The following is a 27,349-nucleotide window of genomic DNA, read 5'->3' as shown; positions in this document are numbered from 1 at the left end:
AAAAGTTAAATGACTTTAAAGAAAAAGAAAAATTAATTAATGAGTTAAATGAAAATGAATTACTTATTCAAATGTTATTCAAGTGTTAATTATTCAATCAATTCCCCTTTTGACCAATTATTTTCTGCATTGTTCAGCAGATACGCCCAATATGTCCATAGAAGACTTGGAAATGTTTGGTGCCAAAAAGGCGTATCTGACGTTTTTGCCATATTTTTTTTATTTTAAAATGTTTTAGAACATGTTCATTGTGTTAATATGCCATAAGTTTATCAATTAAATACTCATTCATGTTTGTATGCCTGTGGTTGCAATGTTGTGGTTTAAATGTTAATAATACAGTTGATTGAAGTGTGGTCAAAATGTTATTTTGTCTCTCCTGTAAAGTTTGTCAAAAGCCACTTACGCCCCTCTGGCTCCAAGCCCTGTCCACCAGAGAGCAGTGTATCAGTCAATGTCAATAGGCAGGCAATGATGTTTTCAGAAGAAAAACACTGTTTGTTTTTTTTTATTATTGAATTTCAGACCCCTCCTCCTCTTCCAGCTTACCGGGATATAGTGTTGACAGGTGGGCTCTCAAGTTGGTGGTCGTCGCGTGGTATGTGAGTTTGGTCATACATATTTTACATATCACTCTGTCCTTCGTAGTGATTTTTCCCAGTTCCTTTGGGAGCTCAAAATAGCGCCACACATTGCTTTTCGGATGGTCTGGAGTGTAGATTTCGAACTCCTCAGGTGTAGTTGTTGTAGGCGTTAGCGCGGCCATTGTTCTGGTATACTAAATAGGCGCTAACCAGGACGCTAACGTCACCTAACGTTACGCGAGCTCATCTGCCTTGCTTATGAGCTCGCGATTCACAACTTCACCAGGCGTGAAAAAGCCTCGGAATCTGAATTGAAAACAACGTTTACAAGCAAACACATTTACAAAAAATAATGCCTGTATAACAGGTTCGATTATTAAGGGCTGCCAAATATTCGTTCGTATATCTTTATTTTTGTAAATATTCGAATAACGAAGTTCGGAGTCAAAGCCCTAGTCTTGGAGGCTGTAACGATCGCACACAACAGACTGCAGTCAGTTATCGACGTCAGGAGTAACCTAGGGGAGCTTAAAGCCTCCATTTGCATCCTGCAGACCAGAGACGAACAATTGTACTTACAGCTGCTGGGTTCTTTCCACTGCTACTTCCTTGTTGATCACGAGTGTTTCTACTTTTTCTTTTTCTTCTATTGGCTTTTATTGGCGGTTGGCAACCAGCTTTTAGGTGCATTTACCGCCACCTACTGGACTGGAGTGTGGAACGTGAGATGGTCAGAACTAGAAAATAATGAAGAAAGAGATAAAACAAACAAACAAACAAAACAAAACAAAAAAATAGTAATTAACTATTATTCACTATAGCCTATATCCTATACCTGTGTCCTTTAGGTACTTCTTTAAAACACTCAACCCCTTTTTTGATGTACTCCCTAATAAATTCCTTAAAGTCAATTCCAGCTTTTCTTTTGTAAGCATTTGGATAACTTCCTGTCGTTCATCCCTGTACTTACTACACTCCAGCAATACATGTTGGACTGTTTCCAGATCCGATGTTCTGTTTTTGATGCCTATTTTAAATTTTGGAATTAAAACTGCTGTTCCTGTACGTCCTGTTTGTGGGTCTTTTGATCCATTTGTGAAGATGAATAATTCATCAGGGTATTGTTGATTTATATAGTTTTGTACTATTGTCCATCACGAGGGTTCCTTCTTCTTCTTCTTCTTTTTCTTCTTCTTTTCTTCTTAAGTTCGCTTAAAGTGTATACTGCCACCTATTGGACTGGAGTGTGGAGGCAGGAAAAAAAGGGGAAAAAAGAACACTAAGGCTGTGTCCAAAATCACTCACTACTACCTATAAAGTGCACCACATGTCTAGTGGGGAATTTTATCCCCTACATAGTGCACTCAGCGATCGTGAAAAGTAGTTTTCAACCGATGGTCACTAACCAAGCAATATTTATCATCATGCATTGCGCTGCGGATGAACACATGGAGGTTTCAATTCACGTTTCAACTGCGCGACAGTTGTGACATCATTAACGGCACCGGAGTAGTGTCCGAAAGTCCCTTTTTCTTTCTGCTGTTGAGCTCACTATATAGTGCATTATGTTGGACTCACTATAGAGTGACCAGGGAGTAGGGAATGAGTGGGTGATTTTGGACACAGTATAAATCGTTGCAGAGTGTCCGTTTCTTCTTCTTCTTCTATGATGTTAAACATACCGTCACCTAAATGGTTATGCACTACTACATACCAAAAAGTTTGCTTCACTAAATGTTTTGCGCTGATGCAGTAGACAGGTAGTGGTGTTGATCTGGCCCCTGCACTGTGCACTTCTCGCACCGTGTGCGATAGGGCTGCACAAAAAATCGTTAAAAAATCGCAATCTCGATTCACACATACACGTGATCTCATATCTACTACACACAGCGATTCTGAAGCATTTTATATCTCGAGCCGAATCACAAACAAATGCTCCTATTTCCTCCCGGATCTTTTGAAGCGCCCCCAAACGTAGCACTGCCGCTGCCTCCGCCCTCAACCTGTAGTAAAGCATCTTTACAACACGTGATTCAGTGAAGGAAGCCCGCCTGCAGTTGAGTGTTTGGAAGGAGTGGGTGAGAAGCCGTTTTTAGACAGGGCAGCAAGCAGCCAATCTGCCCGTCCATTTGGCGGCTAGGTCCGCGGTTTTAGACAGAGGGCAGCAAATTGGGGGTCTGTTGTGGTCCGCCGATTTGCTGCCTCGGAGGGTATACTTATTTCCACCTCACCTGCTAGATGAGCAACTGGACAGCCGCTGAGATCAGGAGATGCTAGCGTCTCCTGGATCTCTAGCTGTATGGTTGTGTTAGCTTGTTGTTGTAGCCACAATCTAGGAACGGTCGCTACTTTCAAATTAAAAGCCCCCCGCTAAGAACCCAGCTCTAAACTCCAATGGGGTGTAATGTAAAGCTCTTATTTTGAAGACAAATTCGTTGTCAACTGCTCACAGCCCAACGTCGGGCTTCACGTCACATGTTTACCTCTACCTCTGAGGCGGCTTTTGGAAAAGGAAGAAAATTATGCCTCCATTTTAGAAAGCCGATCACAGCAGCTATCACATATCACCTAGCTTAAGATACGGCCCCAATAAACACTGTACAACATGAGGTATAAAAGGATGCCCTCTCATCTTCGGAGACTAATTTTTTTTATTTTTTTTTGTGTAAAAATAATTTCTCATCCAATGATAGAACTTGAAATGAAAAAAAAAAACATTGCTTTGGCAGAGGCATAGTAGTATCTGCCATACTATCATGTTTTTTGTTTTGTTTTGTTCCAAGTTCATCAGTGCAATAAACATTTTGTGAAAAAAATCGTGCCAGAGAATCGTGATCTCAATTCTAAGCAAAAAAATCATGATTCACATTTTTTCCAGAATCGTGCAGCCCTAGTGTGCGATATTTTTTTTAGTAGGATAAGTCTGGGAATCTCATAAATATTCATCCATCATCTGAAGGTGTTACGTGATTGGCCAATGACGTCGTTGACTAGCTTGACGACGTTGCTTAACGAAGTTGATGATTGGCCAGTGATTACGTTGACTTAATTTGAATATGCACATGAGCTCCCCTCTTATTGAATATGTCCCAATTTGCATAGGCAGAAACACTGTTCATATGTATGACACATGCATCCGCCCAATTTTCATCCAATCATCCTCATGCCAATGGGTGATGGCAATGCTGCTTTTTGCATGTGCATCTCTTTAAGCTGCAGTCTTTCTTGCAACTACAGCGGACTACATCTAGTATTTCTGGTGGTGCCGCAGGATGATGGTCATTATTGGCATAAATCTCCCACCCAAAACATGCCACCCCCAGTCTTTTGGGTCCATGTCATGTTTATGCGTAGGTTAACTTACTGAATGGACATGAATGCGTTAGCCCCTCTCTTTTATACTTGTGACTTCATGGCTTCTTGGCCATAAGTCGATTAGGCCTAGTGTTGAGCTCATTTGCATATTTAGAGGGGCAAGCCCGAGGGGCCTAGGAACGCGTTTCCTAGGACCAGCGGTGCTATAGTAGGGTCATTTCGGACCGTGACCGCGGTGAGTGAAGGTCCGTTTCTTCGTTTCTCAATGGATTTGTCATCTAAAAAACTAATTTAGCCGGGGTGTATTTTTCAAAATGGCGGGGGAAATTCTTTAGAGGCCAAAATCCAAAATGGCTGTCATGGAAATGATCTTTTTAATGGTTTGCTCTACAATGATGCACAATACATGGTTTCAGACCTTATTTTTGTCAAGGAATAATTTCTGGTTAACATAATAATTTGACCTTTTTTTGACCTTCAAATTCAAGATGGCTGCCAATTTTGGTGATTTTTAGGGATTTTGGGGAATATATATAAATATAACAGGACAAATGCAGGTAGTGACTGGCGGGCCCATCCTCCCAGGAGGTGGTGGCGTAAACATCACCAAATTTATCAAGTCCTGAGCAGGAAAGCAACTCGCGTAGCCGCTGATGGTACTGTTTCTAACACATTAGGAGTGAATGAGATATATATAAAATTAAATTAGGCTTACGTTTTGAGCATTGCAGAGTAAGTAACGTTAGGTTATTAGGGTTAGAGTTAATAAAACATTTTACTGTTTGTTAAGAATTGATCTTTAAATTCAGCTCAAGCAACAAACCTTTCTACCTTTGCATACCTACTTTTATGTTAAGCTATAGTGCAAAATTATTTTTGGTTCATTATGAATGTGATGGGATGAACTAGACACTATATTGTTCGTAGGCTATCCTATTTAATGGGAAACAGCAAATCAACAACTGTTGTTTACACATAAACATCTTCTTTATTGACCTCAAATATTATTTATGTGTACTTACACTGTATATTATTCAATTCACCATGAGCAGAGCCTCCATTAGAACCTAATATGAAGACTCTGTGACGATTTTGAAAAAAATCCCCAAAAAGGGAAAAATCCCCCCCAAAATCCCTAAAAATCACCAAAATTGGCAGCCATCTTGAATTTGAAGGTCAAAAAAAGGTCAAATTATTATGTTAACCAGAAATGTGTATTCCTTGACAAAAATAAGGTCTGAAACCATGTATTGTGCACCATTGTAGGTCAAACCATTATCCACGACATTTCCACGACAGCCATTCTGGATTTTGGCCTCTAAAAAATGTTCCCCGCCATTTTGAAAAAAACACCTCGGCTAAAATTGTTTTTTAGCCCTCCTAGATGACAAATCCATTGAGAAACAGACCTTCGCTCACCGCGGTCACGTTTCGGTCCAAAATGACCCTACTACTAGGAACCCTATTGTAAAGATGTTTAGGGCCCAAACACGTAGACCTGCAAGGTCCCTATTGTAATTGGAAGGAAATACATTTTCTTCTCCAAGTTTGACTGCAGTTTTGGATGCCTGAAAATACCCAAAAACTCACCAAATTTGGAATATACGTCACATCCGGTGAAAATTACGATCCTGCATTGTCACTGGGCGTGGTCATGACCTGCAGGCTCTGTAGCGCCCCCTAATGTTCTTCCCTGCCTTCCACATGCGCGTAGACAAACGTAATTCGGTACGCAGATTCCTTATGACCAGATGCACAAAAAAGTCTGGGGGGCCCATATTGTCACTCCAACAGGAAGTCAGCCATTTTGATGTGTGGCGGCATTTTTGTCCAATTCATGCCTACTTTGAAAACTATCTTGTCCTAGAGCTTAGTATGATCCTCTGACCTTGAAGATGAAAAGTTATGGAAATCTTTATCCTACGTCATACCTGCTGGCTGTGGCGGTGCCCGCTATAAAAATCCTTCGTCATGAAGCATCGAGTCCTAATAACTTCTTCATACAATTTCCTATCTCGGCCAAATCTCTCAGGAATCTAGAGGGAGTCGCCATGAATAGATCTGTGCATCAATACTGTGTCATATCCATAGCGCCACCCACTGGACACAGGAAATCAAACAAACATCATCTGATTGACATGACGTTCATTGCTTGTTTCTCCCCGTCATGACATGCTTGTAACAGGTGAGCGCGCAGTCCGACAACGCCGCAGCCCGACACGCACGGACTGCGAGGGCCCGTTCATCACTGCTTGCAGTTTTAATTAGGGGGCCAAGCCCGAGGGGCCGAGGGGTCTCCTAGGACCAGCGGTGCTAGGAACCCTATTGTAATCGTTAAGATTTTTATTTCTATTTTTCTCCAGCTAAAAGTGGTGCTGCAGATGCATTTTGGTGCAAATTGGAATATAGGTGGCGCTATAATGGATGCAATCGCATTTTTGCCTGTAACTTCCACATTTTAAATAAAACATTCGCAAACCTTATATCCATATGTTCCCTAAATAGAGCTGGGTTTTCTGACATAGGACACGCCCACTTCTGCTGCACATTTCGTTCGCTGAATCGACACATATGCAAAACCTACTTTTTCAAACTCCGATTCTGACCAACTTTTCCACGATGAACACAGTGGCTTCCCCTGCCATTTTAAACAACTGAGTGATTTCTTTGGTTAAAAGTCCCATATTATACTGTTTTTCATCAATTTCACACAGCTGTCAGAGGTCCAACAACTCTGTATTCGATATGTATTACTCCAAACACATCCGTGGTCCTGCATTCCAGCTGTCTAAAAGTAGCTCTGCTGAGCTGTATTCAGAGCACTCTGTTTCTGTGCCTGCACCTTTTATGCTAATGAGCTCCGTCTGTCAACGCGTACTTGGGGAGCTTTGCCTACTACGTCACTCTCAGGGAGAGGAAGGCCCTTATGCTAACGGTAGCATGCGCTAATGTTTACGGTGGATGTAACACTATGGCTCGCGGAGATTTTTTCGTTCAACCAAACCAGTTTGACCCAGAATCGGACCCAGAAGGAGAGGCTTCTGAAGAAGTACAGACTCTGCGGCTGCAGCAGGACGTTTCAGAATGGTTAGTGTGGCTAAATAATGTTACTTTGTTTGTATGTGTTGTTACAGTTAATATCGTGTAGCTAATGGCTAACAGCTAGCGAAAGCTGTGTTTGTCTCAAACACAGTCTCCAAACTCTTGGACACTGTTCGCATAGTTTCTGTCTCCAGTCTGCACATGTTTCCAGACTTTCTACTGTGACAACCAAGCTCCATCGTAATATCATTAACATCACACTCGCTTCAAACGCCATTGTATAGCGGACCGAAGTGGAGCTAACTAGTTAGCCAGTTTCCAGCTGACTTCACCATACTCGTCGGCAACTGTAAATACTTTCAAATCGCAGCGACAATTAAAGGTAGCTCTGGTGCAGTTGCTGCGTCCGGTATGGTTGAGACTGATCCTTTTACGAGGATCAGTGTCGAGGCAAAGACAGCGTTGTACTGACACTCGTTACTGAAGCAGTCCGATGTAAAGTGGTTAGCACACACACACAAGCTAACACGAACCGCAGCCGGTGTTGTGCCAGAAAACGACTGCTTGCCAAAAAACGACTGACCCCAACGGGAACGCCCATCGGGGGTGTTACTGGTCTCTCCACAGCAAATGACTGCTCCCGACGGGAACGCCCACTCCTGAGTTACAGGGGCAGTCATTTTTCGGCAAGGCCTTGCCAAAAAGTGACTGCCCCGTGTAACTCAGGAGTGCAAAGGGTGACACTGACTAAATTCAGTGTACATACACCTGTTACCCTCTATTATCACTCCAGAAAATTCTGTGAATATTGCCCTTTGCACTCCTGAGTTACAGGGGGCAGTCTCTTTTTGGCAAGGCCTTGCCAAAAAATGACTGCCCCTGTAACTCAGGAGTGCAAAGGGTGACACTGACCAAATTCACTGTACATACACCTGTTACCCTCTACTATAACTCCAGAAAATTCTGTGAATATTGCCCTTTGCGCTCCTGAGTTACAGGGGCAGTCACTTTTTGGCAAGGCTTTGCCAAAAAGTGACTGCCCCCTGTAACCTTGTCAGGCAGCCTCATGCTTCCTTATCTTACAACAGCAGCAGCAGCATAAACAACAACGACAATAAAAGTATACCACCAAAACTCATCTCATGATTGTTAATTTAAAGACAAGTTGTAGCGTATGACAGAATGACAGCCTACTTCTCAATACAACATATCCTCGCAGTTATGCTGTGGACTGCAGTAACACCCCCGATGGGCGTCCCCGTTGGGGTCAGTCGTTTTTTGGCAAGCAGTCGTTTTCTGGCACAACACCGGCACGTTGTCATTAAAAAGGAAACACAACCACGGTCTCTTCTGTTGTTCTGTAGCTGGGACAGAATATAGGCACCTATGTTGATTATTACAACCAACAACAGAGCAATTGCGTGTCTAGCTCTGAGCGACGACGTTGTGAAACACTGCTGTCTCTCCGCTGGACACACCGAACTTCACTGCGGGGATGAAGGCGCCCCTCTCTGATATCTCCTATCACCGCGCAGAGGAGGCTGGCCTATGATAATGACTCCTTTCGTTACATAACGAAAGGAGCAGAATCTGAACAGCTTGTAGGAGCGCCTTGTTACCAGTTAGTGGGCTGCAGAGACCATGCAGGAATCACTGGTTTTCCTCATTCTGGGAGTTGGCAGGCTCAGGGAGGACCAGCTTATATATGTTGAGAGCTGAGAAAACGTGTTTTTTATGATATGGGATCTTTAAATAACACAAAACACAGCTGTGGTTAACAGTCAGTATGTCAAGCCATCATGCTGTTTGGCATGCTTGCTAATGTTATGTTGGACATTGTACTGCGTATTCCAACGCTAATATATTGCATTCAGCTTTTCAGCCTTTTCAGACATTCTTTAATACCGACAGGAGGAACAGCCCACCAAATCATAGGAAAAACAGCCCACCAAATCACAGGAAAAACTGAAACGGAAGGTTTTGTGCGGGTAAGCCCGACGGCGGCGTGCATCGAAGGCAGCATGCCCCGATGCGTGCGGACTGCATTTTTATTTAATTATTTTTATTTTTCTCCACCTAAAAGTGGTGCTGCAGGCTAAACCATGCAAGGGAGGCCGGTCCAATTTGGAGGGTTGGTCCAGACGCGAATATCTCAGACACAAAAAACTACATATATCCGCCTGCAGGGGGCACTATAACCTAGGCCAACGCGTTTTTGCCTGTAGCTCCTAAACCGTATGTCATACATTCAAAAACCTTGTATCCCCAGATTCCCTGAATGGAGCTGAATCACATTGCGATGGCCACGCCCACTTCCGGTTAGAAAGTCTTTTTGCAAAATCGCAAAAACTGGAAAACCTACTTTTTCGAACTACTCCTTGGGATTTTGTCCGATCTGCGTGAAACTTGGCACGTACACTCTTCAGCTGGACCTGATCTAAAGTTATCAAAAGAATTTTGCTCGGTCAAAAAATGCGCAAGCTATTAACGAACACATTTCTGTAGCTAGCTATAAAAATGTTAACTGTTTGATATCTCGGTCAAACTAAATGCTATTAACACTAAATTTGAGATCATTGGTTGCCATGACACTGGGAAGGGATGAGCCGAATTTGGCGAATTTTGGCCGCTAAGGGGCGCTAAAAATATGGGAATTTTATATCTCTTGAACGGCTACACCAATTTTTACGAAATTTGGTCATATGATGTAGGGCCAATCCTGAGGCCATATCTTGAAGGTGGTCATGACTGGTCAATGTGGGGGGGGGGGCTTGGCCCCCGTTCATAACTGCTTGCAGTTCTAGTTAAATTTGATTTTTCCAAGAAACTTGAAAATGTTACTTTTCATGTAGACTTTCACTGTGTGAGGTTTGATTGTGATAGGACTAAAGGAAAAAATAAGCCCATTAGGGTGTATTTTGGGCATATTCAATTGGTATATTGCTCATTTTACATACTCAAATTCATTTAAAAAAAAAAAAAAAACTTCTAATACAAAATGTTTTACTTTTCGTGTACACTTTCATTGTGTAAAGTTTTATTGTGGTAGGAGTAGGGCTGAGCGATATGGCCTTAAAAAAAAAAATCTGATTTTTTTTTTTACAAAAAATCCGATTCACGATTTAAAATGATTTTTTCCCCCCTCCACTTAAAACCAATTTGCAGATGACAGAGAAGTTGTTGAAAACAAGTTTTGATTTAATTTTATTTAGATTTTCCCTTCTGGGGTTAAAGGGAAAAATTGAAAAAAAAAAAATGGCAAGCCCTGCCTGCCATTGTAAACAGTGACAATGTAACTTTCAGTAAGCTTGATCTGTTTCAGACTGACTCAACACCCCCTCAAACTAACTTAGATAAATAAGTAACACATAAAATTATAAGACCTTTTTTAGGTTGATAAAGTGCAAACAAAACATTTACCTGAACATGTTTTGCATAGTAAAAAGGTGCCTGAGGTATACAAAAGTATTTGGTCACTATTTTGATTCCCTGAATCATGTAAATATCAAATGAAATTAAACATAAAATTAAATGGCATTAAATATTAGCCTTCCATTGTAAACAACTGTGAAAATGTAACTTTTCACAGTAAGCTTTTCTAACTGAAAATGATACAAACATAGCATGAAATAAAATGTATGTGACCCTTTTTCATAAAACATTTACAAAAGTTTAAGTACTTGTAGCTGGGACCGAGAGGTATTTCTTTGCTAAAGTACTTAGCCTTGGAAAGTTAGGCTGGTGGCGCTTCCACCAGTCAAGTGGATCGGTGTCTGGGTCAACCTCAGGGGTCAATATGTAAGTTGTCAGCTCAGTCTGTATTTTAACTGCCTCTGACTGGTTGGGAGATGACACAGGTGCATTCTTCTTGAAGAAGGCAGCTAAAGTAATTTTTTTCTTCGGTGGAGGCTGTTGTTTTTCGCACACCTGCATAGCTGGACCAGGCTGCTGTGGTGTATTCTTGTCAGCAGGAGCAGGTAGAGACATGAGTTCATCGACTGCCCTTTTTTTGACTTGTTCCACCTTGTCTGGGTCCATGTATGTTATACGGAACCTTGGGTCCACCAGTGAGGACATGTCCAAAAGTTCATCCTGCACAGCGTTGCTGTATTTGTCATCAAGGTACTGCATTATGTTTCTTTTTATTGTTGCAGTGAGCTCTGTGTCTTTTTCCTCTGGCTGTAGGAGACTGGTTCTGAACAAATGGAGCACCGGTTTAATACATGAAACGCTCACGTATGACTCCCCAGAGAGTGCGTCGGTAAAGTCTTGAAGGGGTTTTACAGCTTGATTAATGGATTCTAAGACCTGAGGATCTTGCCAAGTGGGCACAAGATGGCGACTTTTTTTGTCCGCACCCAGGACATGGACTATTGCCCTCTCCTGTTCGAGAAACCTCTCGATCATCTTCTGGCGGGAGCCCCATCTCGTCGGGGACTCTGTAACAAGTTGATGTGTGGGTAGCCCCAGCTCAACCTGAATGTCAGCCATCTCTTTTCTTTTCTTCCAGCTGTTACTAAAGGCAGACACAGCCTTTTTGCAAACCCCAACAGCACGATCGACCCGTGGGTCCTTCACACCATTCTCTGTGATAGATAAAAAATACACAAGAAAAAAAAAATTTGTGTAACATGACCTACAATCACCAACATGTCTTTCTTCACATATCTGCATTTTATTAATGTACACAAAGAGTATGCACACAAGAGTTATTATAGTTTTGTATTTTTCCATTAGGTTTCATTATTAGGCTATTTATTTTTTATTTCAATTCAGTTTAGTTTGTTAGTTTCCAGAGTCTCTTTCCTTGTTTCAGTTTAGTTTTTTTATTGTTTAAAAATGTGTTTTATTATGCACGCACACAGACAGACACAGACACACACACACACACAGAGTATGGAGCATGTACTGTATAAGATTATGATTAATCATGTAGATTTTGTGGAAATATTGGTTTAGTTCGTTCGTTCGTTTTCTTTTCCGCTTTTCCATCAGGGTTGCGGGATGTTGCCGCTTTTTATCCCCCCGTGGGGGGTTGCGGGGCTTACTGGGGCCAAATCCAGTTTGGCTTATGGGCGAAGGCCAGGGTACAGGTTTCATCTCATTAATCCACAACAGTCAGTTTAGATGCACAGAACAGAACAGAACGGGACCAAACCGCCGGCAAAATCCCGGTCCAGCTTGCGCCGCTGCAGGTATAAATCCGCTTGTTTCTTCAGGTATGTCGTGGGCTTGAGCTCTGCAGTGATTGGCTCTGGTGCGCACGTGGACACGGTGTGCAATGATTGGCCCTGGTGCGCACGTGACTGTGGTGGCTCCGGTGGACAATGTTTGCGGAATTTGTAAAGCATTTATGAAATAATTTATTCACGGTATCATTGCAGTCCAAGCAAATGCTTAGTTGCGCACCATTGAACCACGCAGCAGCCATGTTGAAACTCTCAGGTCAGTCTGATCCTGATCCGCAGAGATATTTGAGGCACAGACACACACACACACAGACAGACAGAGATTCCTTGCTTTTATAGAGAGATGTGTTTTTCTCCTTGTTTAATTGTGTGAAAAATAAAACAAATGCACACCTCTCAAATGGTTTATGAAAAATGGCTTTGAATCAGATTGGCCTGTGTCTGCAATCCCGCAGCATTTAGTTGTCCCACATGTGGCCGGTGTGGATTCTCCTCCGCGTCCAAGGCATCATGCTCCAGTCCGTGGCGTTTTGCAATATTATGCAGAATGCAACAGACCACTGTGATCTCGGCCACCTTTTCTGGACTGTAGAGAAGGGCTCCTCCAGTGCGGTCCAAACAAAGGAACCTACTCTTTAGCATGCCAAAGGTGCGCTCCACGATGTTTCTTGTTCGAATATGGGCGACATTGTAGCGGTGTTCGCCTAGAGTGGTTGGGTTGAGTACAGGCGTCATGAGGAAGAGGTGTAAGGGGTATGCACTGTCACCTTAAAAATAGAATATAAACTGCTATCACATATTAGTCATTAAAGAGTGCGTGTGTTTGCGATTTCTATAAATGTGCTCTCTGTCTGATGGGGGGACAAGTTGCACATGCATGCAGTCTATCGCTGCAATCATTTTGGGGAAGCCAGCAACCGCACAAAAGCCCCATTTTGTGGCATCTAATGTGTCTGGAGTGCTTGGGAATTTTATGTACCTTCCCATTCTGCGTGACATGGCATTTAATACGTGAGACAGCACACCGGAAAAACTGCTCTGGGAGATGCTAGCACTGGTAGCCACAGTGCGCTGGAATGATCCAGATGCAAGGAAATGCAAAGGTGACAGAAGTTTTGCCATACAGGAGATTGCATGACTCCTCCTTGTGACTGGCTCCAAATCAGCCCTTAGCTCCTCCAGAATATGTGTCTATTATTTTTTCTTCAGTCATTCCAAAAATGTTGACGCGAGCAGAAAAGACTTGCTCTCTCCGTCGCCTTTCGTTGTGTCTATGCCTCCTCCTTGCTACAACGACCGCAGCCATGTGTGTGTAAAGCTGTGCCAGTTAATACATGACTTTCAAACGTGCTAAATAAAGACGCAAAATCAGTGAACGCAATTAGTTCCAGGTTTGGTAAATCACATTGCGTGCGCTAAATTAATCCATTTGAATCTACTCCTCCCATTATTTTGCGTGTTCTGGCAGAGACGCCCCTTTTTACATATTCATTAAGACAAACACGCTAAATGGATTGCGCGTGCTATTTTGCCCGTTTGAGGGACGCAATCCTTGTGGCCATCTGCCCCCACTATCTTCTACAGGTGCTAATAATTATGGACCTCACTAACCTATTCAAGTCATTGGGCCATGTTTTAACAGGACCTATTACCAGAGGACTATCGACACCATACGACTCCTATGAGCCTTTAGGAGGAACAAATTTCAGGGCAAACCTATGCGTACAGCTGGCTAGGGAGGAAGAGGTTCAGAGGTGGTTAAAAGACTTTGAGAAATCCTCAGGCTTGACCTGGAGGAAGTCCAAAACCTACCCTGATGCAGGGCGAGGCTCAAACAAGTATATGGTTTGTAGTACTTGTATCACTTTTGCTTTTGTGTTATACTCATAAAATGACACTATTTGTCTAATTTTACTTTTACATCATCTGCAGGTGGACTTAAAATGTCAGCACAACACCTGGGGGGGAAGTGCTGGCAAGGTGACAAAAAACAACTCCTGTGCTGCCACCATGTATTTAGTCCTGATAAGGCAGTGCTTCACTAAAGGAAGAAAGTCAAGGTAAATACTTGTCTTTGCTCCAATGGTTGTTGGACTGTGGTTGCTGAATATGGTGTGTGCTGGAGTGGACTAATTAATATACATCCATTTCATGGTAGGTCAGAAGATCCACATATCATGGAGGGATTCTTTTTCAAAATAAGTCTTCGAAATGAGCACAACCATCGGGTGTCATGAACTATGTATATACTGCGGCAGATAGCTCTGTCTGCCCCGATCTCCAGTTCTGCTACAGGTGGGGGGTGAGCAGGGGGTAATAGGCATAAAAATAACTAAAGAGCCCCATTCAAAACTCCCATTGAGACTTCTGCCTCCTATAACTCAGCCCCCGAACCACGTATAATCACAGGACTGGTCTGGCACTGACACGTATGCATTGTTGCCCTAAACACAGAAACATGCTGGTGAGTGGTTCCTGGGCCAGGTTAAAGGAGATGAAATTCTCCCCATTTAAAAGCCCCATAGTTTTTGGTGAACAGTGGGGGGATTTTTGGGATACAAAGTTGGTTTTGGCGTAAAAGTTATTGTCTTGTTTATGTTATGTTTATCAATTCCCAACTGTGCCCTACAGGCTTTATTACAAGCTTTTTAAAAAAGTGTATGGAGCAGCAGCAGGGGAGGAGATGCTAGCAGATCTGGAGAAACAGCTGCACTTGTACAATGGGAAGCATGGAGAGGTCAGTGCTAAGATGGCTAGGACTGATGATAACCAGCTGGTCATAGCCATATGCACCACACTAATGAAGAGGGGCCACAGCCAGATCCAGCAGAGTGGAGAGATGGTGTTTACTTCTCGGGCAACTGCCCAATGAGAAAAAAGTGGTCCAAAATACGTCAAAAAGACGTGTTCTCTGTACATCCAGAAGATGTCCTCAGATTAGCCAGAATGAAAGCTTTTATTACGTCTTTTCTGGACGTTGGATATACACTTTATTTTGGATGTTATATAGACGTCATTAAAAGACGTTGTCAAGACAAAATTATTGAACATCCAAAAGACGTCCTCAGAAGAGCCAGAATGAAAGTTTTTATTACGTCTTTTCTAGACGTTGGATAGACGTCTTGTTTTGGATGTTATATGGACGTCATTAAAAGACGTTGTTAAGACATAATTATTGAACATCCAAAAGACGTCATTCAAGGAGGAAAAATGAACATTATGAATACACCAGTCCATCGCAGGATCCTTACTGATGGCAGACGCCGCCACACAAGGTGCCAACTGCACATCAGGAGCAATTTTGGGGTTCAGTATCTTGCCCAAGGATACTTCCACATGTAGCTCAGTTCTGCCCCAGAGGAGCTGGGATTCGAGTCAATGACCTTCTGCTCACTAGTCAACCAGCTGTACCCCCTGAGCTACAGCCATCTCGACAACAGTACGTTCCCATGACAGATGATTTTAGACACGACAAGCAGTTATAGCTGAAACAAACAAAGGACAACAGGATGGCATCACTCTTACGAACACATTCTCTCACACACACACACACTACTTGTACCCCCCCCCCCAATGATCACTCATGGTTATCAATTAAGCCACTTTAGGAAACTAAGCATTTTGTGGCTCCAGAGCTAGAAAAAAAAAACAATTTGGCAGCTGGTTTGTAATCAAATGTGTGATCTGTTTTCTTTAGGTTTCACTCTGACTTTCTCTGTGACTGCCAGGAAGACAGGGAGACACCCAATTATCCTTGAGTCGATTGTTACTGGAAAATTAGGCTTTTTGACCAAGTATATACTCATATTTAGACATTTATACTCTAGTTGTTTAAATAAAAGAATCAAAGAAATTACTTATACTGTTGGGAAAGAGCAAATGTCTTCATGGTTATGCCCCTCCTTTATTTGATTAATATGCATTTTTTGGTTGTCCTTTTTTTTCAGCATGTTGTCGAGGTCAAACTGTATAAGGACACGGCATGTTCACCTGAGAGGGACATCATAAATTCTCACCCGGGCCAACCTTGACCCATTAACACATAAGGCAAGTTAAGCCTGTATGTTTATAATGTCACAAGATTAAAAGAGGAGGAAGGGTTAAAGGAGACCATCAGCTCACACACTCACTGATTGTCCCATTGGTTTACTCATGAAGACACCCCCTGTGCAAAGCACATTCTGAAAGAGAGGGTCTTCTACCGACAAAAGGCCTTCAACGTTACAGAGATGGTTAGCTTTGTGACCACCCGACTGGAGGAATATTACATCCGCCGTCTGACTGATGTTGCCAACAACAGATGGAAATGGATAAAACACATCCAACAAGAAGATGTTGACTGTGAGGCGATTGTTCAGGTATCACTGCATGAAAAGTGGGATTTTCGTCCCCGTAAACGCCCGGAAATCTCCCTAATTTTCAGCAGTTAACGACAATTTACAGGCTGTGAACGTGGCGTTCGTCTGTGCCGAAAATTGTCGGAAACGAACCATGACGTATGTGGAGTTCCCGGAGGTGCGAACGGCTCCAATTTCCATATGAATAGCAGCAAAACCAGGGGTGGAAAGTAACGAGTTACATTTACTCTCGTTACTGTAATTGAGTAGTTTTTTTGTGTACTTGTACTTTTTTGAGTAATTTTTTAAATCAGTAATTTTACTTTTACTCAAGTACATATTGTTGGAAGTAATTTACTTCACTACATTTTAAATAGCTTCTGTTACAAAGTAAAACAAATAAAAATAAAAATAGATGAACTTGCACTGCATCTGGGTGCCAACTGTCCATCTGATTGGCTCTGGACAACTGCAGCGCCAGAGGGTCAGAAACGTAGAGACGTTGGTGGTGGCGCCACAGAGGAGCTAGCTACACAATGATGGAGACGGATGGAGACGAGTGTGTGGATGGAGAAGGGTCGGATTTGGGAGACAGAGACCAGCAAGGAGAACGCGAGGCCAATCCATGGCCATACTTGAAGGACTTGTTTGAGTTCAAGTCCGCAAATGAGAACAACTTCATCATGTTATGTAAACTTTGTATGCCGAAACAAAAGCAGCTATCCACCTACAAAAACTCTGCTTCCAACCTGCGCAAGCATATACAGGTAAGATAACCTCACATGAAGCTAAATAACGTTACATGCTATTAATCATGGATCCATGCACTTAAAGGAGTCATCACCCGGAAATCACAATTTCTCTCGTTAAATCATGCATATTGGTGTTGGACCTCTGTTGAAACTTGCCTGAAAAGCTGGAGTTTGAAAGTGGCTTATTTTTTTCGCTTTGGCTCTTTTTCTGAAGAAGAATAGCGCACAGCAGTGCGCGTTCCTAAAGCACGAGGTTTTGACTCTGCTCCTGTGGTGACGTTACCACAGGAGGCTACTTGCATATGCATCGGCTCACAGACGTCCTCAGCCAGAGTGAGCACGCCGAATCTGCTTATTTCTCTGTCATTTTCACGCCATACATCGTCACCACCAGCATTAAAACTCAGGTCTTACATGTAAAACACGAGTGTGAAAAGTAAGACGGAAAAAAAAAGAATTTACCATTCAGAGACGTCCTGCTGTAAACGTGTCTCTTCCACCGTCTCTGCCTCTTCACTCTCCTGTTCGGTTTGGGACTCCGGCTCGTACATAAATGCCTGAATTCCGTAAGGTTCGTCATTTAGTGTGTGCGCCATGACAGGGGGCTGTTTATGTTTTGGAGTCTGTGTGCATGCCCCCCATTCCGGCTCTGTCCTTCCTGCGGCCAATCAATGCGCGCCTCATTACATATTAATACAATGCACATCCAGACCGGTCAAAACCTCGCGCATAATCTCGCGTGAGAAAGTCGCGGTATGAAAAAGTGTCAGATCAAGCTCTGTTTGATTTTTTTTTATTTTTTTTTTTTCTAATAAGTTTTAAGAATTGCTCCAAAGCGATCCAAGAGGGACTGGATATGTAAAAAACCAGGTGATGACTCCTTTAATAACTTTAACGTTACTCAATCATGGTATGCTAACGTCAGTGTTAGCAGCCAGCTTTATAGTGCTAGTTAACGTTAGCTAACTTGGTAGTAAGCTAGCAAGCTTCATTTTAAACAATCACATTTGACACATTACTTAATTTCACACAAAATTATGCTAATATTGCTATGATATGCATTGAAAATTGCTTATGAGTGTAGATCTGAATTTTAATTTATAATAGTTTTTATATAAATTCCACAAAAGATGGAATCTTTTGTGGAATATTTCGGCAATAAGCGGTCGCAGTTTGCTGCTTTCTTTGTCTCTCTTGTCTCTAACTTTGTTAGCGGTCTCCACCCTGCTGGAAAAACCAGACCAGCACTCGCGATCCTTCTGCCAAAATTCACGACCACATGGACTGACAAAGCCAACATCATGGAAGCAGGTATGATTTTCATCACTTATTATTATTATTATTATTATTATTATTATTATTATTAAAGGTATCATTTGGATTATTGGTGGGGGATGTATAAACTACATATAGTCAGTGTATCACCTGCTGTAGAAGCTGGTCACCTCACACACAGTTTGAAGAAAAGGAGTCTCCACTTCTTCAGCATAGAAGCAAAGCAGTGTACTGCTGTGCACAGGGTCAGCAGCAAAACATTTCTGCCACCTTTAAGAAGGCTTAGTCCAATATCATACATGCAACAAAATAATTAGCTTGTCTACATGAGTGTAGACAATGTTTTGGTTTTTGTAATGGCAACATTATGATGAATTAAGTTGCCACCTAAATGAAAGCCTAAATGTCTGATATATTCTATGTGTTTTGTGTGTATTTGTCACTTATCACAGGTTTGGCCTATGTGAAGCATCACATTGAGCACATGACAGCGGATGAGATGGAGCATGTCGGCTACTCATCAGATGAGGACGATTTCTTCTCATCACTGAAGTCTAAAAAGTCAAAAGGCACAAGTGAGCTAGATGGGTTCCTTGCCTGTGTCTCAGACAAAATGGACCTACTGAACTCTTTTCCTCTAATCAAAAAGCTCTCCCTCAAACTCAACACTGGCCTGCCTGCTTCTGCTGCTTGTGAGCGCCTCTTCAGCTGTGCTGGACTGCTGTTCACTGCAAACCGAGTTAGAATGAACTCTACTACCTTTGAAAATCAGCTCCTGCTCAAACTTCATAGAAAGTTCTTAAGTATTTAAAATGAGCAACTGAAGCAAAGCAGGAGGAGAAAGAAACGGAGTAAAAAGTGCTTTAAAAAAATCTGTCAAATCTAAGCTTGGGCATGAATAAAGTAATATTTTGTCCAATTTGGATTTATTTGTGCAGTTTTTGTCATGTCATTTTCTTCCGCTTATCTGTGAGGGTTGTGTATGTTTTTGTACTTTTTATGCATGGGGAGAGATTGCCCCCCCCCCCAATAAGTAACTAGGTAACTTTTACTCTGAGTACATTTTAAATTAGCTACTTTTTACTTGAGTAAAATTTCATCAAGGTAACAGTACTTTTACTTAAGTAGATTTTTTTGGTACTCTTTCCACCCCTGAGCAAAACCACACCTGTCCAGAGAATGTGTGTTCTGGCTTGAATATCCTCACTCGGTAGAAAATGTAATACCTCGTCAGATGACGTTTATTACTTATTGATACTTTTTAATGGCCTTAATTTTTGTTAATTTCATTTACTACCTTTTACAACCCCGCGGACCCCCCGTGGAATAGTGATGATAACAGTACCGTACCTATTGTCGATGAAGGTGTTCACGGTAGATGCATTCGGTTTGCACAAAAAAAGGGTTTGCCATATAGTGATGGTGATGTCGACACGATGTCTAGATGGGCTAAGGTTCGGACTAAATGGGTCGAGGCCTTGACAAGACGGGTAGAGTGTTGCTGTCGCCCGAGGTCATACTGCTTGTGCTGTTGCTAGCACTGCTGGTCGTGCTGATGATGCCAGTGGTGTGACTGCTGTTGTCAGGCTCGGCAAAAAGAGAGGACTCAGATGCAGATAGGCAGCGGTAATGACAGGTTTTATTTTCTGCTTTGTATCTCTTCAGACAGAATGACAAATCAGTTGGCTATGAAAATCTAAGTGTCCAGAGGACACAGCAAAACCAAAGAACACAAGAACAAAAACACTCCCGTAGGAGGACAAAGGAAGACTACACTATTCTTAAAATTAGACTTTCTATGAAAACTTTAATAAACAAAAATCACTCTCAGAGGAAAAGCACACAGGCTATGAAAATTAACTGCTCTCTCTTAGCTGACAAAATTACAATAGAAAACGCTCCAATTGGAGGAAAAACAAAACGCTACAAAAATTATTTAACTAGACCAAACAAAAGACTGACCAAGAAACTATTAACAAAAAATCACTCTTCTTCAGAGGCATACAAAAACAGGAAACAAAAAGTGGCAATACTTAACTGTGAACAAGACAAGGCTGAGAATCAGGGCTGGATGTATCGACAGGAACGAACTAAATACTCTGGCAACGCGTACAGGGGAAGACAAAGACTATATACACATGAGGGGAGGGAGCACAGGTGGAAACAATCAGGGATCAGGGGAGACGCCAGACCGGTGACACAAGAGGAAGGGCAAGTGACCTGAAACGAGAGGAGAGTTACCTTTCAAAATAAAACATGAAATTCACAAGACAAAAAACCCAAGACAGGACATCCCTCACCGCAGAGTGACAGCTGTTTTTGCTGCTGCTGCTGCTGATGATATTCACAATTTTGGTGATGGTGATACTGCAGCTACAGCTGGAACTGATGTTAATACTAACCATGTGGTGATAGTTGATGATGACACCGATGATGTTATCGAGATAGTTAGTGAAGATGATGATTTTGATGCTGCTGTTGTTTTATTTTTGTTTTTTTTTCAATATTCTTATTATTGCCTAATGCACATTGGATAGAATACATGTCTCTCACAAAGCAATCATAGTTTTATATGTTTTTTGTGATATACAAAAAAGAAAGAATGTAAAATGCAAAACACCAAAAAAAACCCAAAACAAAACAAACAAATATAGCCGCAAGCGGCAATCCGCGGGTTCTAACCTCTTTTGCCCCAAACCGGCCACCCTGATCCTCATCCACCGCAGTCGATAACATCGACCGCCGTGTTTCTCAAAGCTCTGTGCAGCACATAGCCATGATAAGCCCCAGATTTCTCCAAATTGGGCTTTCAGCTACATGCTAATGGCATTTATAGTGCTCTCTATAGGTTGAGCTCAACATGCTTTGGTAGGTAGATCACCAGTCCTGTTGTGAAACTACCCACCACGTTTTGTGATGATAGGACAAAGGGTGTCGGAGTTATGGCCAATAATTTCTAAGCCCCGCCCATTGCAAAGATACATTGGTCCGTTACGGCCATGTTTTTTGACCAATCTGGCTCATTTATAATAGAAATTAGTCTTTTCATCCCCCAAAGCTGTATAGCAAATTTGGTGTTGATAGAGTCAATCTTTCAAAAGTTCTATTCATTTTACTGTTTTTAACGTCATGCAAATTAGCAAAAAATCTGTAATAGCGACTTTTTTGGTGCAAGAGGCTTTTTTGTAGAGGACTATCAGGAGGACGTGTATTTAATTTCAAGTCAATAGCTCTAATGGATTTGCGGGGAAAGCCTTTCGAAGTTTACACCCTAGGTTATAGCGCCCCCATCTGATGTATTGAGATCAAATTTTTGGAGCAGCACTTGGACATCATTTATACTCAATGTACCAAGTTTCGTGTCTCTGGGTCCTTCCAGCTCACCATGAATTGAAAAGATGCAAACAATGATGGTTAATGACGAATAGGCCATGCCTACTTTCACACATCAACATGGCACTCAAGATATTAGTTAATACTTGTCCCTAGGGCATGCATACCAAATTTGGTGAAATTCCGTCCAATGGTCTTTGAGATAAGCATGTGTAGCATTTATAGCGCCCCCTATAGGTTGAGAATTGTGTGGGAGTTATGGCCAATCATGTCTAAGCCCCGCCCATTGCGAAGATACATTGGTCCGTGGCGGCCATGTTTTTTGACCAATCTGGCTCATTTATTATAGAAATTTGTCTTTTCGTCTCCCAAAGCCGTATACCCAATTTGGTGTTGATAGAGTCAATCTTTCAAAAGTTCTATTCATTTTACTGTTTTTCACATCATGCTAATTGGCAAAAAATCTAAGAAGGCGGAGCTTCATGGTCCAATTGGCTTTTTTGTAGAGCACGTGGAGCTGGACTTGTGTGTCAAATTTCAAGTCAATCAGACTTACGGTGTGAGGGGCGTGGCCTTCCCAAAAACGCATTTTAAATCCTTAATTACAGCGCCACCATCTGCCTGACTGGGCTCATATTTTAATAAAAGTTGATGCACATCATTTCCAATCATTGGGCCAAGTTTCAAGTTTCTGGCCCATTCCAGCTCATGGGAATTTGAGCTCAAGCGGCAGACAACAAAAAATAATAAACCGGCAGAATTCCAGAAGGGTTCTAACCCCGAAGGGGTAGAACCCTTCTGGAATTGTGCAGATTGTGCAAGCGGCAATCCGCGGGTTCTGACCTCTTTAGCCCCAAACCGGCCACTCTGACCCTCATCCCCCGCAGTGGATGACTTCGGCCGCCGTGTTCCTCAAAGCTCTGTGCAACGCATAGCTATGATAAGCCCCAGATTTCTCCAAATCGGGTTTTCAGCTACATGCTAATGGCATTTAAAGCGCCCCCTATGGGTTGAGCTCAACATGCTTTGTTAGGCAGATTCCCAGTCCTGTTTTGAACCTACTTACCAAGTTTTGTGATTATAGGACAACGGGTGTGGGAGTTATGACCAATCATATCTAAGCCTCGCCGATTGCAAAGATACATTGGTCTGTGGCAGTTAGTTTTTTGACCAATCTGGCTCATTTATAATTTAATAAATTTGTCTCTTCATCCCCCAAAGCTGTATACCAAATTTAGTGTTGATAGAGTCAGTCTTTCAAAGGTTCTATTCATTTAACTGTTTTTAATGTTATGCAAATTAGCAAAGAATCTGTAATAGAGAATTTTGTGGTGCAAGAAGCTTTTTTGTAGAGGACTATCAGGAGGATGTGTATGAAAAATTTCAGGTCAACAGCTCTAATGGCTTTGCGGGGAAGGCCTTTTGAAGTTTTCACCATAGGTTATAGCGCCCCCGTCTGACGGATCGGGATCAAATTTTTGGAGCAGCACTTGGACATCATTTATACTCAATGTACCAAGTTTCGTGTCTCTGGGTCCTTCCAGCTCGCCATAAATTAATAAAATTTCGTGAAATTCCGTCCAATGGTCTTTGAGATACGCATGTGTAGCATGTTGAGCTCAACATGCTTTGGTAGGCAGATTCCCAGTACAGTTGTGAACCTACCCACCAAGTTTTGTGATGATAGGACAAAGGGTGTGGGAGTTATGGCCAGTCATTCATAAACCCCGCCCATTGCAAAAATATATTGGTCCATGGCGGCCATGTTTTTTCACCAATCTGGCTCATTTATAGTAGAAATGTGTCTGCCCGTCCCCCGAAGCCTAATACCAAATTTGGTGTTGATAGAGTCAATCTTTCAAACGTTCTATTCATTTTACTGTTTTTCACATTATGCTAATTAGCAAAAAATCTAAGTAGGCAGAGCTTCATGGTCCAATTGGCTTTTTTGTAAAGCACATGGAGCTGGACTTGTGTGTCAAATTTCAAGTCAGTCAGACTTACGGTGTGAGGGACGTGGCCTTCCCAAAAACGCATTTTAAATCTCCTTAATTACAGCTCCACCATCTGGCTGACTGTGCTCATATTTTAACAAAAGTTGATACACATAATTTCCAATCATTGGGCCAAGTTTCAAGTTTCTGGCCCATTCCAGCTCACGGGAATTTGAGCTCAAGCTGCAGACAACAAATAATAACCAAGCCCCGCCCATTGCAGAGATACATTGGTCTGTGGCGGCCATGTTTTTTGACCAATCTGGCTCATTTATAATAGCAATTTGTCTTTTCATCCCCCAAAGCTGTACAGCAAATTTGGTGTTGATAGAGTCAATCTTTCAAAAGTTCTATTCATTTTACTGTTTTTAACATCATGCAAATTAGCAAAAAATCTGTAATAGCGACTTTTGTGCTGCAAGAGGTTTTTTGTAGTGGACTATCAGGGGGACATGTATGACAAATTTCAAGTCAATAGCTCTAATGGCTTTGCAGGGAAAGCATTTTGAAGTTTACACCCTAGGTTATAGTGCCCCCATCTGATGGATTGGGATCACATTTTTGGAGCAGCATTTGGACGTCATTTATACTCAACGTACGAAGTTTCGTGTCTCTGGGTCCTTCCAGCTCGCCATAAATTAATCAAATGTAAACGATGATGGTTAATGACGAGAAGGCCACGCCTACTTTTACATATGCTAATTTGCAAAAAATCTAATATATCAGAGCTTCATGTTCCAATTGCGTCTTGTCATGACACACATGCGTGCCACATTTCATTCATGTACATGCATGTAGGACGCCCAAATTGCCTGAAATAAAACTTGCTTCATGTTTCCAGTGGGTGGCGCTATGGATATGACACAGTATTGATGCACAGATCTATTCAGGGCCACTCCCTCTAGATTCCCTCTAGATTTGACCAAGCTAGGAAATAGTATAAAGGAGATATCAGCACTTGATGCTTCATGACGAAGGATTGTTATGGCAGGTTCCACAACTGCCAGCAGGTATGACATGGGATAAAGATTTTAATAACTTTTCATCTTCAAGGTCAGAGGATGCTACTGAGTGACTTTGAAGTCGCTGGTGTTACATCTGTAGGAGGAGATAATTTACGTACAAAGATTGGCATAATTCAAAATGGCGGCCAAAGCAAAATGGCAGACTAAGTATTGATGCTGAAATTCGTTCAGGGAGACAGCCTCTACAGTTACAAGCAGTTTGGTGTGGATAGGAAATTGTATGTTGAAGTTATGAAGCCTCGATGCTTGACGGCATGAGGACAAAATGGTTTCCACCGCACCGCCCACTAAACCTTGTCGCAGCTGAATGATTTTAATAACTTTTGTTCTTCAAGGCATGAAGAAAATTAATGAGTTAATTTGAAGACTGTGGTGTTTAAGCTCTAGGACAAGATAATTTTCAAATTAGGCATGAATTTGTCAAAAATGCGGCCAATTTTCAAAATAACTGACTTCCTGTTGGACTGAGAATATGCATCCAAATGGGTTTTCCGTGCGTCTGGTCATTATGAATATGCATACCAATTTTCGTCCTTCTATGTTACAAGTAGGAGGCGGGGCATCACAATAGGGGGCGCTACAGAGCCCACGTGCCACGGCCACGCCCCATGACTACACAGATCTTATTAGGGCGACTCCCTCTGCATTCCTGAGAGATTTGGCTGAGATAGGACATTGTATGAAGAAATTATGAGGACACAATGCTTCACGGCAAAGGATTCGAATTGCCCGCTCCACTGTGGCCAGCAGGTATGACGTAGGATAAAGATTTTAATAACTTTTCATCTTCAAGGTCAGAGGATGCTACTGAGTGACTTTGAAGTCGGTGGAGGAGATAATTTAAGTACGAAGATTGGCAATATTTTAACATTTTAACATACAAAAGTAAAACGGCAGACTAAGTATTGATGCTGAGATTTGTTCGGGGAGACAGCCTCTACAGTTACAAGCAGTTTGGTGTGGATAGGAAATTGTATGTTGAAGTTATAAAGCCTCGATGCTTGACGGCGTGAGGAAAAAATGGTTTCCACCGCACCGCCCACTAAAGTTTGGCACAGTTGAATGATTTCAATAACTTTTGTTCTTCAAGGCATGAAGAAAATTACTGAGTTAATTTGAAGACTGTTGTGTTTAAGCTCTAGGACAAGATAATTTTCAAAGTAGGCATGAATTGGACAAAAACGCCGCCACACATCTAATTGGCTGCCTTCCTGTTGGACTGACACTAGTGGTCCAAATGGGTTGTTTGTGCGTCTGGTCATGAGGAATCTGCGTATTGAATTTCGTTCTTCTACGCACTTGTGGGAGGCGGGGCTGAACATTAGGGGGCGCTACAGAGCCCGCAGGTCACGACCTCACCCAACGACATTAAATTATCAAATTTTTCGCCAGATGTGATGTATATTCCAAATTTGATGAGTTTTTGGATATGTTCAGGCATCCAAAACTGCAGTCAAAGCGCAGAAGAATAATAAAAAGAAGAATCTTTCCAATTTCAATAGGGACCTCACAGGTCGATGACCTGCTCGGGCCCTAATGAATGGGATCACAGGAGGACAGCAGTTGTTGCAGATGCAGATGTTTATTAACAATCATTAAAACTGTAACCAAATGAACCTGCACCGTCCAACTAACTCTCTATCATTTAGCTAAGTTGGGAACTGGAACCCCCTCAAAGACCAATGTTGTCCCCAGACCACTGGTTGAGAATCGCTGCTTTACAAAAAACTACATCTCTGCTTTCAATAACTCAATGTTGAAGTCACTTGACTTTACAGGAAGGACATGTACCAGTACAATATAGGAGCACAACAAACTCTGTCTCCCCATGTCTGTCTTGTCTCCCCATGTCCCCATATCTGTCTTCCTGTTTCTGTCCGTGTGTAGTATGGAAAGACGTTAACACCAGAGAGGAAAAACATTGACACTGTATGTACTGTCCATCATATTTGAACTACAAATGCTCTGCATGGATTAATCTACCTTTACAACAATACTGCTTTCAGCAAGACAAACTCAATGAATGAAATAAAACCACAACACACACATACAGACGCACACACACACACGCACACACAGTGCCACTTCCTACAAAATGTAGCTTTTGTGATCAACACACGCTCACATTCTCACAACATGATGACATTGACCAAGACAAATAGAAAATAACATGGTGAAAGTCTGGTTAACTTACGTCAACGTGTTTCTTTAAGTTGGACGTGGAGTTGTTGAAAGCAGAGAGGTAGTTTTTCTTCGGCAAACACAATAAACATTTGAAAATATATGTCTGTTTGTCTGTGTCCACGTTTTTTACTCTGTCAAACTCAAACATGGAGTCCAGATAAGGCCAAGGATTTTCTGAAAGTTCCTGCTCCGGATCATTATCAGACTCAGACTGAGACTCTGCGGATTGTCTTTCTTCTCCTGATGCAGCCATTGTCGCGGTTTTGTGTTGACAAACGCAGTCGAGAGCGTGGCAACTTTGGTGGTATCCTTATGGGGA

At 42.1% G+C, this 27,349-nt stretch overlaps 2 protein-coding genes and 1 long non-coding RNA gene across 12 annotated transcripts in view; 1 reads left to right on the top strand and 2 right to left on the bottom strand.

Moving 5' to 3' along the window:
- ctns (cystinosin, lysosomal cystine transporter) overlaps positions 1-1,302 on the bottom strand; it is a 69,624-nt gene extending 68,322 nt beyond the window's left edge. For 3 of the 4 annotated variants that reach the window (XM_030433588.1, XM_030433589.1, XM_030433590.1), the window contains exon 1: positions 1,164-1,302. In XM_030433588.1, the coding sequence (XP_030289448.1) occupies positions 1,164-1,274 (111 nt within the window). In that variant the 5' untranslated portion in view covers positions 1,275-1,302. The other variant, XM_030433591.1, reaches the window with a different exon arrangement.
- Positions 471-19,419, top strand: LOC115591522 (uncharacterized). Of its 7 annotated transcripts, XR_003985979.1 has the most exons (6): positions 6,926-6,986; positions 14,063-14,190; positions 14,762-14,867; positions 16,078-17,234; positions 18,433-18,530; positions 18,947-19,419. XR_003985979.1 is itself a non-coding variant. In XM_030433592.1 (5 exons), the coding sequence occupies exons 3-5, from the start codon at positions 17,004-17,006 to the stop codon at positions 19,303-19,305; spliced, it is 729 nt and encodes a 242-aa protein (XP_030289452.1). In that variant the 5' UTR covers positions 6,926-6,986; positions 14,063-14,190; positions 16,078-17,003; the 3' UTR covers positions 19,306-19,419. The 7 variants fall into 7 exon arrangements, 2 of the variants coding, with proteins under 2 accessions (XP_030289452.1, XP_030289453.1); XR_003985976.1 differs by having other exon boundaries at positions 14,289-17,234; XR_003985978.1 differs by having other exon boundaries at positions 14,063-14,867.
- Positions 19,420-20,111: 692 nt separating this feature from the next.
- Positions 20,112-27,349, bottom strand: LOC115591523 (uncharacterized). Its single transcript, XR_003985980.1, has 2 exons — positions 27,041-27,349; positions 20,112-20,714 (listed from the first exon to the last, which is right to left on the bottom strand). It is a non-coding gene; the product is annotated as an uncharacterized LOC115591523 (long non-coding RNA).

This window comes from Sparus aurata, chromosome 11 (genome assembly GCF_900880675.1).
Source record: "Sparus aurata chromosome 11, fSpaAur1.1, whole genome shotgun sequence".
NCBI classification, from domain to species: Eukaryota; Metazoa; Chordata; class Actinopteri; order Spariformes; family Sparidae; genus Sparus; species Sparus aurata.
The sequence above is the reverse complement of the archived record's forward strand: the minus strand, read 5'-3'. Positions and strand labels throughout refer to the sequence as shown.

Bases quoted from the DNA above. Each gene is read 5' to 3' on its own strand.
- LOC115591522 (XM_030433592.1), top strand. From the start codon at position 17,004: ATGATGGAGACGGATGGAGACGAGTGTGTGGATGGAGAAGGGTCGGAT. The intron at 17,235-18,391 runs GTAAGATAACCT...AAGCGGTCGCAG, and splicing joins ACCTGCGCAAGCATATACAG to TTTGCTGCTTTCTTTGTCTC. The intron at 18,531-18,946 runs GTATGATTTTCA...CACTTATCACAG, and splicing joins AGCCAACATCATGGAAGCAG to GTTTGGCCTATGTGAAGCAT.